Source organism: Symphodus melops, assembly GCF_947650265.1.
Source record: "Symphodus melops genome assembly, chromosome: 22".
In the NCBI taxonomy this organism is placed as follows: domain Eukaryota; kingdom Metazoa; phylum Chordata; class Actinopteri; order Labriformes; family Labridae; genus Symphodus; species Symphodus melops.
Window position 1 is genome coordinate 9,062,042 of NC_136712.1, and position 14,910 is coordinate 9,076,951.

A 14,910-nucleotide genomic window follows, 5' to 3' on the forward strand; every position below is an offset into this window, starting at 1 on the left:
ATCAAGCTTATAAGCTTGTTAGTTTAGCTTAACATTTTGTATTATATTCAAGAATGCTTGAGAATAAATTTGAATATCAACAAGTCTATAGCACAATGCCATAAATAGGGTTCAAATCGAAGTTCAATAAACTTTCTCGCTACTGCTGAAAAAACCTGTGTTGTTCTATGTGTGTATTACCTGTGGCTGTTGGTCATGACCAGGCTGTCTGGCTGTCCGCTGTGATCCTCACTCTCTCTGGTCATTAGTCTCTCTTGGCGTGCCCTGCGTCTCCTCTCGCGGGCCGCCTCCTCCTCATCATCATCATTCCTCGCCAACCTGAAGGAGACAAAACAAGAAAGAAATGAAGTGGGAGGGCACAACAACATCTTTCTTTCCTTTCCTCAACCCTTCATCACTATCTCACCATATCTTCTCTTATTTAGAAACTTCAAAGTGAATGATTCTTTAAACTGGATTGTAATCGTCATACTGACCAAACATGGGGATTTGTCGGCAGCTTTTAGGTTTTTCGTCTTTCCTCCCATCAAGCTGACCTGTCAGCTGTGCACCAACCAATACTTCTTATCGTGGCTGCAGTTTTCATGAGCTGATAAAAACTCGGTCTGGAGACGGCTTGGCTTAGGATAAGAGCAAGCCAGAGGAATGGTGCTTGTCTTGGTCTGGTTAGTGTTAGAAGTGAGCAAATTGGAGTAATGTGTGGATATGAGTGAGCAAAACAGACACTAGCCTTGTAAGTTTTTATTTCTGCAAGGCATTTATTACCACAATAAATACAGAAATCACATCTTTCTTGAGTTATAAACTGAAGTTAAAAATATGTTGTGTCAAAACTACTTAGCAAAATGCTGTGCGGACTAGAGTCTGGGGTCTTCTTTGTTTTAAAGGCACGGCTTCTTGCTTTAATAACATTTGACATTAAAGCTCGCAAAGACATTAATTTGGACACAAATATTATTTTCCAGTTCAAAACAACTAGTTTGACATGTTTTGGAAAAATAGACTTTTCCATCACAATGCTGAGAGTAAGAAGGTTTGATAGCACTCCTGTATCTGAATGACACTAAAGAGGGGTAGCTTAGCACCAGTGGTTTGAAGCAGGAAGGGAAAGAGCATGCCCAAAAGTTGTGTTTAAATGAACCTTGAACACCTATATTAAGGTATTAAGACACTTTCTTTTGGTTGGCTTATACCGCCATGAACAACTGGTAAAGCATAGAGTAGATGAAGTGATTTCCTGTCACGTCCATGGCAAGAATTTAAGAAATATTTCTTTCTAGTCTCTCAACATCGTCCTGCCATTAAGGATAAATCCCTTTAAAACTCTCCAACATATTGCCAAGATCTACAAACACTCACACACACAAAATCCAAAGCAGTCATGCAGTGGATTATGGACGTCTCTACAAAATTTGATAGTTTATATAAAGGGTGCGGTCAAGATCATGCCATTGTTCAAAATGTAGTTGGCTGGTGAGCTACTGTACTGTATAATTAAGTGTTTCAATTTGATTGAAAGCAACAAGTTCAGGCGTTTCTTTGGGGCTGGTCCAAAGTCAGTCTGGGAAATTCTTAGTAGTTGAACTAAAGGAAGACATTCAGAGTAAGAAATCTACAATGCTTTTGAGACCGTTTTACAATCTAAAGCATCATAAACAATAATATCCAACAGTTTAATAATACCAGTAATCATTAGTTTCTGGCCACCTGACATCTTTGAACTCAGCTCCATGCTTGATCTGTGTTGCCCTGCCTAACCTTCACACTCTCACTGCTAACCACATGCCCCGCCACCTAACATCATAGTACAGTCCTTGAGGTCAACCAGTGAAGCGTGCTTTTGCATGTTAATTGCAACATGTGTGGTGAGCCGAACTAAAGCTGCTTGGGTTTATGTTAGCTTTACAGCTTGTGAACAACAGTTTCCTTCCAGCCTTTCTTCCCCTCCGCGGTTCCCCACATCTCCCCTTTCTTTCTCTAAGATGAGGAATGTTGTCATAATGGAGCAGATACATTTGGTAACGCCCAAGCTGGACTTAGGGGCCATCGACATTAGTGACGTCAGTCGATACTTTTCATATGCTGAATAGAGAAAAATCAGTCTCTTAAATGGAAGAGGCAAACTACTCTAATTCAGATCAATTGAATTCCTTGTCAGCTTTTAAGTCAGTGTAAGTAACTTTTTCTGAACCCAGGCCTTGGTAGTCACAGCTTAAAATGACAGTGGAAAACCTATAATTTAGTTTACCAACCCCCATTACAATGGAGTCATGAAGTGAACAAACTGACTCAGCATTTAAATATGTTATGAGTTAGCTAACAAACAAGACAACAATAAGCTTCTGATAAACTTCATACCAGACCAACTTCAGCTTCTGCAGATATTCAGATATACGTTTAGTGTTTTCATTGCTCTGAAAGTACTACTTTCAATTTACTCTTATTGAAATCTTCTGGACACAAGGATCTATGGCCACAATATTAAATGACAAACAATATGATAAAGCATACCAACTCAATTTACTGAATAGTTATGAAGTTAGAAAATGTATTTTATAATGCTAACATTACAAAGCATTTTGGGATTTAAAAGCCATTTTCACCGTTTTGAGCTCAACCACTAGCCTTAAGTTCCAATGGTAGTGGCAAATGTCAAAATGTATAATAACCCATGCAGGAAGAGTTTATGAAATGAGTCAGCTAAATAAGCTCTAAAATCTATATTCAAGAAGCAAACATGAGCCTCAATCAGCTGTTGTTCACCAATTAGTGCTGGAGCACAAAATCCCAGAGTTTTCCCATTTAAATGCGTTCATTTTCATACAAGTTCCTCTGCAATAAAACTGTTCACTTTGAGTTAATGTTTCACAGTAATATGTTGTTTCTGTGACAACATCCCTACAAACAAGAGGGAACCAACTGCCATAATTCCCAGGGGACTGCACCAACCCATAAACAGCACCAAATGTCATGAGAAAGATAATATGACAATAAAAAAGGATCAAAACAGTCCTTGGCGCCTGTGATGATAAAAATCTCAGGGTTAGAGACTCCTCAGTAGGAGAGAGGAGCAAACTCCTTAAAGCCGAATTATCATTCCTGTCAATCAAAGCCTTGGCCAGAGACGCATACACAACCAAAGGACTGGTTTAATACCTCTCTTTCTTTACCTTGGTCCCATACTCTATCAGCATACTGACAAAGAAATATGGGGGGAAGTTCAAGGGAAAGAAAAAAGGGAGTGAGACAGAATAGTGAAACAGAGAGTGGGTATAAAGAGGAGAGTAGGGAAATAAAAAATGGGAAGGGAAAGGGCGTGTACGATTACGGAAAAATTAGTGATCACAGAAGACAACTTTTCCTGCACAGAATGAAGTGTAGCAAAAGTGACAGACTTAAGGTATAAGTGTCTGCAGAAAACACTATACAACAGATGCTCTTTTCTTAGATGGCTGAGTACAATATGGCACCAATAAAAGGGAAGTAGAATATCTTGTTACACATGTGCACGCAATTCTCTGTTGATGTAGTTTTCTACTCACGCTGTATGGAAAATAATGCTGATTTAAGCAACTGCATTCACAAAGTAACTGTCTGCATGGACAGCAGAGGCACACAAAACATGGCCATCAGTGAGCCTATTAGGGAGAAATATGTCCAAATATTGTCTTTACAGCGAAATATCTCAGAAATGTCAGTGAAAACAATTTGGGAGAAGCCCATGAGAAAAGACTTCTTCACCCCTCCTCAAGAGGAGAGGGACAGCAGGACGGGAGGGAGAAGAGCAAAGAGGAAAGATGGAAAAGAAAGGCTAGGGAGGGGAGAGAAGGAAGGGATGAAGAGGGAGAAGAGGGTGGGGGCTCTGTCAGATATGCTGACCCATTCCCACGCTGGCCTCTCTGGATTATTTCCCCTGCTACAGAACCGCAATGTACCCTGTCTGTCTCTCTCTCTCTCTCTCTCTCTCTCTCTCTCTCTCTCGTCCCCACCCTGCTCTATGCTGGGCTGGCTCCAAGAATACAAAATGTTAGCGGTGATTGAAATCCCCTCAGCTGCTTTTAGATAAATGAGGCAGTTTTGCATGCATATCAAACATTCATATAAAAACGTACACTTCTTGTGAAAAGAGATCTACAACAAAGAACATGCAACAATATTTTAACTCTTTCTAAGTCGATGTGGTAAGTTAGAAGGAAACGTAAATGGCTCAGTGACTGGAAAAAAACTCTATTGCTTCATCTGATCTTCTTCTCAATTCCCGTCAGAACCAAAAGGTTTATGATGCAGGACCAGGCCATGTATGCACACAGCCCAGTCACCCGGGGCGTGGAGGGTTTAGCATGGCTCATTCGCAAAGGATGGGTGTTATTTCCTTGTCCCTTCCTGGTCTCTCAGGGGGGGAGGGGCTCGCACAGATGTAAAGAACGGAGAGGAAAGGAGGAGGATGCTGGAGAGGGAGAGAGAGAGAGAGAGAGAGAGAGAGAGAGAAAAAGAAGAACCAGAGACAGGGAATTGTGTAGATTTGAAAAGCAAAAAACACATGATAAAGAAAACATAAGTTAATAGAACAGAGTTAGAAGAGAGTGTACAAATGCAAGCAGAAGTATGAAGCTATATAAATAGTAAGAAGGGGAAGACAGACAGTGATGCCCAGGGGAGAAAAATATAAAAAGATAGAAGAGGAGTTACATAAGGAATGGGACAAGGAGACTGAGAATGTCAAGAAAGAGAAGGAGGAGTCAGGATAAATGGCACAAATCTAAAATAACCACTTCCCAAAAAGGGCATAAGAGAAGCAAATATTTTCCAGAATCAGCATTGTATATTCAGCAAATACTGAATTCATTCACATATAGCATAAAGACTGAGAGGATATTTAAAACACAGAAAACTAAGAACGAGAATGACATACTCCTGGACGGATGCAGTACTGTCAAACTTTGAATGCACAGTAAGAAAATCCACAAACATTTCCCAAAATGTAAACCACTCCTTCATGCATCATAGCACTACGATGGCTCATGTTGTGGTTAGGCAGAATATTTATGTATCAAGTGTAACTATGAATCCAAGCTTGCTGCAGCAAACTGCTACAGTTTGTGTCTTCAACGATGTCTTTTATAGAATTTTCTTTTTGGGCTGAGCCCGATACCCTTTGGTCATTTAAATGACTGGGAAAATTCCACATCCATGTGCTCTCTCCGGAGGAAAAAAAAAAAAAGAGCAAACGAGACATTCCTGAGCGACTGCGTTTCATTGAACAGAAACCTACTAAAGCATTGATAGGGGGAGTGAAGAGCATTAGAGAGTGTGAGAAAGATCAGCAGAGCAGAAAATGTCTGTATGTGAGCCTGTATGCAGCTTTAATCCAAGAGAACCAGAAGTGAATCGAAGGCCAGAGCGCTCCTCTTTGTCAACAATCATTTTCTTATGACTATAACTGAAGCTGATGTAAGACAGAATAGGGAAGGCTTGGCTGTTCTCCCACCAAACACACACTCGCGCACAAACATGCACTTTTTTTTTTTCTTTCAGAAAAGTGAATGGAGCTTGTCAAACCTTCATCACCTGATGCTGATCCAAACATTACAACACAGTAAAGCATGTATGGTTAACTGAATCCATACGCTCATCCTAAAACTGATGCACACACACTTTATAAAAACACATACAAACCATGAGGATTTCCACACAAACATACACACATCCATACAGACAATCCCCGTCCCAGTATGTAGGAAACAGCTCATGGAGACCTGGCCAGTAAACACTTGTAATAGCCAGGAATTTGGCATTCCTTTAGCAGTTATTATATGGCCCCACATTCTCCCAGCTCGCTCCGTCTTCTCACAGTGTTCTCAGTGATGGTTGAATGGAAGCGGGCCAATGAGACAACATGTGGTTTTCACTAGTCCAAGCAAGAGGGGCATGTAAATATTGATTGTTTCAATACATTGGCAGAAATGGAAACAATGTAGAGATGTAATCTTTCATCAATAACAGGAGCGGCATGTCGTCTGCGAGCTGAAATTATTGCTGCTCGGACCAAATAAACAGGTCATGAACACACCCCCACTGAGCTGAAAATATAAATGTTGAAGGCGGTTACATATCGTAGTCTTTTTCACTTTTGGGTCATTTCTCTCTCAGTCAGCCAGTCCTCATGTCTTCCTTACACGGTATTTCGGCTCGTCTTAGTCGACACTTTCTGCCAAATTCCTTCTTCTACATGTAACATAAACATCCCCGAATTGCATAAATAACCCCAGTGGCGGTGGGGGTTTATGGAGATTTTATGCCATGAAACTCAACGGTGTTAACCTTCACTTCAAATCATACGTGTGAGGAAATGAGGCAGTAAAGTCTAAAAGAGGTCAAACAAAAGGTATGTATCACAAAAGGCACAATGTTGTAAAATGTTTTGCCATACAAAATTAAAGAAGAAAAAAAAGAAGGGTATGATTGTTATATTCTATGTTTACAATACTTAAGAAACACTGTAGTGACCCTGAGACCAAAGCTCATTGTTTTGGCACTTAAACTCTATTCTCGTATCAACCTTCTTTCTACCCTGGACAGACAAACTTCAAAATAAAATCAACTTAAAGCTACTAGCTTAGCTCCAAGTGTCAAGCAGAACAAGAAAGCAACTAGCTTGTGAAAGTATCCTGATATTTCCCCTAAGCGCCTGGTAGATACCGTGAAAGATCTAACAAAGAGATCATTACTGTACTTCCAAATAGCAGGAAACGTGCATAATAATTCCAAGTCAGCTTTATCTGGGATGAGAAGTGTGCGTCCATGTTGTGTTTTAAGTTTTCTCTACTGCCCTTAAAGTAGATGAAAATCCTTTAATGGAGCTTCATGGAAACTATTTGGCATTTTCTGTTTGGGAATTTCTAGTAGTATCAGCTGACATTTATGTCTATCATATATGTCTGATAATGACTGCTAGCATAGCACCTACAATACAAGCTAAAAGGATATTTATACATGTACTGTAAAGGAGAAACATTTCTGCAGTCGAAGCTTCGTCAGCCTGTTTTTCATTAATGATCGAGTAACTGGCTCGAATAAAACTCTTCTCACAGATACATCAAACAGGCAGAGTGACCTTGGTCGGTATCTGCATCCACATCAACCTCATCTTTAATTGGAAGGACTGCAGCACAGATAAAGAGACTTGTGTGAGAAAAAGGCCTTATAAAAGGCTTACTTGGCACACAATTTATCACATTCTAACAATAAACCCCCTTTTTTTTCTTTTACAATTTTTGATTACTACACTTGGCATGTTACCACTTAATCAATTTGTTGAAATGAACCTTGGTTTAATCAATTTCTTCCATTGAATCAGAGGGAGTTCACAAGGCCACAGAATCTGGGAGAGAAAATTGGAAAGAAGCAGAGAGGGTGGGCATGATTGAACATTCCTACTTAAAGGTCATCACATTGCTTATCAGGTTTCTCATCAACTTCTTTTTTTTCTTTGAGCCTGGCAGGGAAGCCAATATTTGCTGAGCGGTGTTCTTAAAGACCAAGAGGAGGGTCTAAACTATTAAAGCTGGCTTCCCCTCCTGTTCCAACTTGGCATGAACATCAGAGGAGGTGCACTGTGCATCGACATCCAGAGCTTCATTACCCAGCACAGCTTCACACACCCAACTTAGTGAGATCCTTTGTGACAGCAAGTTCTGTAGCTGTAACTCCAATTTCATCCATTGTGGAGAACTGATGTTTACAATATCGGCTTTGCAACAGAATAAGAAAGAAAAACATGTAGTGCTGATATGCCAATGATGTGAATAAACACAAAAAGATGGGACTCACCTTTCGGCCTCAAGGCGCATCTCCTCTCGCTTCTGCCTCCTCAGCTCCCGGCGCCTCTCGAAGTCCATTTCCTCCATGATTGTGCCCTGAAGGATGACATCATCAACACGGACATGTTAAGTCACTGAATTTAAGGAAGGAAGAGAGTCGAACAAAAAGCAGGAAACGTGTTAAAAAGTGTCCTAAAAGACCACTTCCTTGACTATGGCACACTTTGGAGAGGTGTGCGTCAGCTCGGTACCCTTTATGCACAATTACACAACGATGACAGCCTTCATTATGGAGAGAGTTCTATGGCTGACTAAAATGACTCCATATAAGTCACCAAGTAGTTGTCATGTTCTTTGTTTTGTTCTCTGATGTGCAGACGTGGACACAACTGCATGTTTTTTTAAATTTTTTAATTCTGCCTTTTTGTTAAATGTGCATGCTTTATAATACCATAAAGCATGCATGTGCTGTAATATGATATTATGTCCAAGAGGTAATCAAGCTTAAGCACAGTTAGTCCTGATGCAGTGTGACCGCGGGCTGTGCTGGTCATCTGGGGGAATGGCGCAGCAGGGGGGCAATCGTGCCCGAGCACAGCACGGTACGGGATGGCCAGTGTGACCGCGAGCTATGATATGAGGACTTTACAACCTGCTTAGTAATTAGGTATAAGACTGAAGCTATAACTGATGCCTCCTAAAGCACTAGTCAGAGGACTAGAAAAGCACTATACAAGCTCAAGTCCATTTACTTTGGATCTATCTCAGCTGGTGTAAAACCTTAGAAGTGAGTGTCTCAACTCCTGTGTCTAAAGTTAGAAATGACATGAAGATGGTGCAACATGGCACAGAAGAGTAAAGTCAAATATTTGTACAAGCCACAGCTTTACCTGACAATAGCTTCTTTTCTGGAGGTCAGACGAATGAGGCAGAAAATGAAAGAAGGAAGAGAAGAAAAAGAAAGGAGCCAGGACAGGATGTTCACTCAATCAGTCAGGAACGACTCTTACTAAAAATACCTTGCATGGGTACATGACTGGGTGTGCAGCGAGGACAGAGACCACCCAGGAGCTGCTGAGTCTCCCATCATACAGTACATCTATGTATCCTAGCTAACCCAGCAGCAACAACTAGACTACATCGTAGCAAAGTAAACAGATATTAGCCGAGCACGCACGGAGGACAAAAACAAAGGGTGCATGACAGCTCAGAGGATCAAATCACAACACTTAATTAACACTATCATTTGTGGTGATAAAAAAAATGAGCAGAAAAGTGGTGAAGATGCTTTGAAGTGCAGTAGGATAAAGGAAAACTACTGCTGTCATACCTTGAATAAGCCTTTAAAAATGTGTATTTCCCTTCACACTAAACCGGATTTCACAATGAAGCTGAGGCACAATGCAACAACATCTGGTAATGGTCTCCCACAGTCCAGCCTCAGCTGACAGAAGGAAAGGAAAATGCCTGTTCCTTCCCCTCCCTGCTAGTTGTCCCTCCCTCCATCCCTCAGTAACCTCCTTCCTTCCATCCTTCAGTTTTAACCCCCTCCCTTCCTCCTTTCCTCACTTCGGTTGTTTTTCTCTCCCTATCTCGCCTGCTAGCTTTTCCTGTCTTGTTTACCCACATGTCAAACCTTGGCTAAACTCTGTTCCACTGCATGACACGGCTCTCAATACAAGCTTCCTGAGTGTTAAAAGTATGTCTGTCTTTATTCTTCTTCATTTTGAAATCAGACATCCTTTTAAATCAGAATTAAGGGGTCAAAGAGGGCCTTTAAATGTGTGTGTATCTGCATGTCGGGGAAATTTACGGCATTTGTGTGCAGGCATTCTCCACCCATGCAGTCGCTGCAGATTTGTCGCACCAGGGAGTCTGGTGCTGCTCGAGGTGTCTGTCTGTTTAAAGGACGTTTTTCTTTGCCACTGTTTCTCAGTGTTCATACTAGATTAATGTTAGGTCTCTATTTATACATCATGAACGAGAACAGTCTAGACCTGCTCTAAAGCACCATGAATTCACATGTGCTTTGCTGATTTAAAAAAAAAAAAGGCTGATTGATGGATTCATCCTCAAAAGGCAAAACAGATGTTCTAATAAACAGGAAGTTATATTGTAAAAAAAAAACAGTTGCTGACTTTGGGTAGAGAAAGACATTGATACCACAAGAATCAACTCACTATTTGTAGACGCATGTTTAATGTCACTTGTGAAATGGGCGGCAGGAGGGTCGAATTGGCACATGAATACGGGGCTATTCTAACAGCCATAATTAAGACAAAATGATAGCAATCACCAAAACCGACAAGGCCTCCAAACATCGCCGGTCTAATCACATACTTCCTGGAACTAGTGTCGCCAAAGGAGACAAAGTTAATGGTAACACAAGTACGGCAGTGTGCAAAGCTGGACCTCATGTCACCAGAAAGGCATGATTTATGAAGGGACTATGTTTTCATTATGGTTTAATTATGTGCAAAACTTACAGTATAGATCATTGAAAACAGTCAATTAGATAAAAGACATCAGATATATGATCAGAGTGGGCCCTTTATATGGCATGTAATCACAGATATAATGCATGCAGACTTTTCAGTAGAAGACTAAATACAGCACAGGAACATTGTCGTGTCTCTGCACGGGAGAACACCAAGGACAGAGAGGAACCCTGTGGCTTGCAGAAAAAGGACCTCAGTACGTGTAGAAATGTAAGTGTTGTGTATATCACTGAAGAGACCACCCACACTCTGCAAAAGCTAACAGGGGCAGAATGAGAGAAAGACAGCATTCCATGAGGTTGTGCAACCTGGAGTCACAAGTTTGTGACATTTTCAGACTTTTTACAAGTTCAGCCTGTCTAAGCCTGTCCACTATAAAACTTCTACTTTCTCCCTTTGCTACATCTGTCCATTAATTCCACTATTTATCTCTAAAACCTGCACCCCAGCCTCCCTTCTTACCCTGTCTCTCCTCCCCCTCTGTTTCCCTGTCTGCCTCAGCCCTCTACAATGGCTATAATGACACATTTAACAGTCAAATTACTACCTGTCGAGACTGCCAGACCCTGGCACTGAACCCAATGTCTAAGTGCCAGCCTTTTAAAAAGCCTTAAAAGCCAAGTTGATATTATCCTGACAGCCTCTGGGATTACGCCACCTTATAACGCCTCTATCTTCTCACGAAGTCTTGAGTAAAGCACCAAAACAATGGGCCCCTATAGGCCAAAGAGGCATAAAGTAGATCAGGCAGCAGTCTGCAAGTAAAGCTGAAAAATAAGTAGCCAGGAGCACATCTATTCTGGGATTTGGTGAAGTGTTTCTAACACTGGTTTAGCAATATGTGAGAGGAGAAGACTGCAGCTTTTGGTCAGACTTGTTTCTGTAATTGTCAAGCTGTGTTCCTTGCAACCTTCAGACAAACATATTAATCTCCACATTATGGTCATGGAGCTATGCACGGAATGCCTCGGTTTTGGCAGAGGTCACTTGAACAGCCTTATTCATATGCAGTTAAAAACTATATTTTTTGGATGTTTTTTTAAAGCAGTAAAGGTTGGTGGCTCAGAGAATCAATGTAAAGATAAAACAACTAACTTTTATATCAGCAGGAGGCTTCTAAATAAAGAAACTTGTTACCTTATTACAGCAGGTCTTACACATCTTCATTAAAAAAAACCCATTGTAATAATCAATGGTTAGCACATCATGTGTAACTAATGCATAGGAAATCCAATCTTGTTCAAGACATTCAAAATCTCTTTTGTGTCAGCTACACTGTCTGCTGTGAACACATCTTGCCAAAAAAAGAAGTGGTGCATTATTACAAGACTGGAGTTTCTAGAGCTAGGAAATAAAAGCCAGCTATAATATTATGCATGAACTGCTGCCTTCCTCTTGGCCTCTGGATTGAAGAGAGGAGAGGAGCTCTTTGCTAAGCAGCTATGGGGTCACAGCTGTGCGGAGGTCCAGGTGAAGAAAGGTATTCCAGAAATCTGGCACAAAGCCTGATCTTTATAGTCTTTGCATCAATGTAAGAAAATATGTTGCCCACCTGCAACTGTAGTTGGTGTGTTTGAGAACTTTTACTCTTTGGGCCATGTGACATTGAACCACCTTAGTAACTAGATTCCTGAGTGATAAACATGTTTTAAATGTTGTAATATGCTGATATATAAGCATAAATACTGCCAAATTGTGAGATTAAAACATTGAAGTTTGCTGGATTAAAGTTAATGCAGCAGGATTTCTCCACCAGCACACCATTTTCCTTCACCTTTAAATATTTAACAAGTCAAATGAAAACCTTATTGTTAAAGATTGAGAAAGATAAAACATACAACTTTATTTACACTGACAAATTTGAGGCTTTGGTGAGACGGCAGGATTTTGCATTGCGGCAAATTCAGAAAACATCTCTGCTAATAATCACCTTTATAGCTTAGAAGATCTGTTTGTTTCGAAGAAACCTCATAACTTGTTTCCAAAAAACTCTACAGAGTTATTACATTCAGGTTCTCAGTATCGGTCCTTGAGAGAATGCGTAATGCATCTCTTGGAAGTTTTCCAAGTTTTTTTGTTGTCTAGTTAGCATCAATATTTGCTAGGTAGCTGTAGTCCTCTGCAATTTAAGTTAACACTATGAACTATGAAAGATTTAAAGACGCGTTGTCTTGGCTTTCTGTGCCTTTATTGTAGAGATAGGACAATAGATAGAGTTGGAAATCAAGGACGCAGCTCAGCTTTCAACCTGGGTCACCTGCTTTGAGGATAAAAACAACAATTAAAAAGAGCTGTTAAATCAGCCTAGCATCAAATTATCCTTTAACAAAAAAAGCCTCTCAGGTTAATGGACTTTAACTTGTAGTCTTCGGACTGCTCAAACCACTTTTGCAGTACATGTCACTTTCACCTTGAAACACATTCACACTCCTGAAGACACAGTCGATTAAAGGTTAAGTGTCCATCGTTATAAATGGGGCCTGTAAAAACATTTGTATTTGGGTATGTCACACAGTTTGGATCATGCAGTTGTCACTTATGCATGAAGAGAAAAACAGCAACCACACATGGCAATATTCTTAACCTAATCCAGGTGTTGGTAATAAATGATTGCTTATCGTTACTGAAAAAAACAAACAAATAAAGAAGCAGAAGCAGACAACAAAAGTGGTAGCTTGTTGACATTGTTGTAGCTAAAAGACCAAGCTGTTTCTTTATGTCAAGTGTTTGGGTTTTTGCAGCACAGAAAGATGTTGAAGATTCTAATAAGCGTGCCAATGAAAACTAGACATGTTATAGAAAGATAACTAGACAGAAACATTGTGCGTTTAAACATTGACAGGGACTTCAAACTGCCTCACGGGCCTTTCTTTTTTTGTGATGGATCTTGTGTAAATCTATGTATATGTATGTTTTTATATGAAGCCTCTAGGACCTTAAATCACAGACTCTGTAGCTATGCAACAAACACAATGGTCAATAGCACAGCTTTTGGTCCAATTCTTCCTTTTATTTTTTGGGTACAGGTCAGTGTCCTTTAGATTCCTACTATGACGTTGCAAACATGAACATATAAATGAAACATGTCGAGGTGAGAATGGATACTGCTTAGGCTAACAATTTTCCCTAGCATTTAGCAAAGGCAACTACGTGTAAAGAGACCATTCCTGGTGTAACACATCAGGAGATGAAAACACTTGCTTGTTCCCAGTAGAGGGAGAAGCAGCTGTTTGTTGGTTAGGTCTAAGCTTAAATATATTGGTTAGCATTTTGGCAAGCATGATCATTTTTATGATGATTTTATTACACATAAAGCTTCTGCTGTTAAAAAAAGGGAGGAAGAGCGATAAAGAGCGAGAGATGGTGCATGCCTGTAGGTAGTGCACACTAACAGCTGTTTTGGCTGAGGCTCTGGGGACAGTTTGAGTTGGGTAAACCTAATGTTTTCTGCAGGGGTAAGGGGTCTCCTGAGAGTAGTCTGACAGGGTGGTTAAAGTATGTTCAGCCTGTGTGTGAGGGTGTGGGCATCAGAATAAATAATATTTAACAAACAGAACAAATGTTTCTTTAATGCATTTTGTAGGGTTACTTACTGGTATTTTAATAAGTAGAAAGTGTGTGCAGAAGTGTACAGAGGGATTGCAAACAAATGAATAAATAAGGGTGAGAGGTTTTACTACTTTATGATACGAGGCTACTGCGAATGCATTATGCGTGTGTTTATGGTACAGCTAATGTGTGTGCATGTGCGGTATATCCATCACCACCTACAGTGCCGTGTTTGGAAAGCTGTTCTTGTGGTTCTCTGTGCGTCTCTCCTCACACGTCCAGTCCTTGGCAACATTAACACACTCAGGATGCAGAGCGGCTGTGGATGAGCGTTGCGAGTAGTTTAATTCACAGCCAACAGCCACCAAGTCTTCTCATATTGTGGCTGAACACAAAGTCTGCAGCTGTTTGCTAAGCTGCTGTATTGTGATCCCAAAGGGAGAGGAAAAGAGGGAACCCAAAAACAGCATTGAACTACATGGGCAATGACAGTAAGTGCAACTGATACTAGACTTTTAAATGTTTAAGAATGTCCATTATACCCTGATACAATTGCCTCCCTATCCCAAAAATCACTATAGTGAAACAAACACCTTATATATGAAAACCACTGAGGACTTCACAAGGTCCCTAATTTATTGTGAGTAGTGTAAGTCTAATTCTTGGTTTAATTTTACAGGACTTACCCACACGCATGCAGTCCAGCTTCTCCCTGTGACTGTGTGTATCTGTATCTGCATGCCACAGTGTGAATATAACCCACAATGGCCTCTGTTGTCTTAGTCGAAGTCTTTAGCTGCAATTATATATTCTAGGCAACATACTGTATAAGTTGGCCAAGAGCATCAGACCTCAGCTCAATCTTAATACCATATGCTTTCCACATGCATTCTCTCTTCCAAAACACATTTCTTAAAGTGTGGCTTCGACTCCAAAGGGAGAAAGTTTCCCTGATCATTAGCAGAGGGTATTCATACACAAACCTGGGAAGTTAACGCCACCAAATACAGTGGAACAACATGCTCGTGATTTTGAGGGGTTTT

General features: G+C 40.5%; 2 protein-coding genes across 15 annotated transcripts in view; one reads left to right on the top strand and one right to left on the bottom strand.

The window, feature by feature from the left end:
• Positions 1–14,910, top strand: part of LOC306817775 (dynamin-1-like protein) — a 235,515-nt gene that overhangs the window by 52,954 nt on the left and 167,651 nt on the right. The window lies entirely within an intron of this gene.
• The window catches only part of cald1a (caldesmon 1a), a 350,697-nt gene that overhangs the window by 18,854 nt on the left and 316,933 nt on the right, over positions 1–14,910 (bottom strand). For 12 of the 13 annotated variants that reach the window (XR_013778065.1, XM_079334944.1, XM_079334938.1 and 9 more), the window contains 2 exons: positions 7,831–7,916; positions 181–318 (listed from right to left, as the gene is read on the bottom strand). Coding sequence is in view for 12 of the 13 variants with exons in the window: in XM_079334944.1 (XP_079191070.1) it covers positions 181–318; positions 7,831–7,916 (224 nt within the window). In the remaining variant the exon portion in view is untranslated. Of the gene's footprint in view, positions 1–180; positions 319–7,830; positions 7,917–9,150; positions 9,261–14,910 lie in introns of those variants that run through there. The other variant, XM_079334948.1, reaches the window with a different exon arrangement.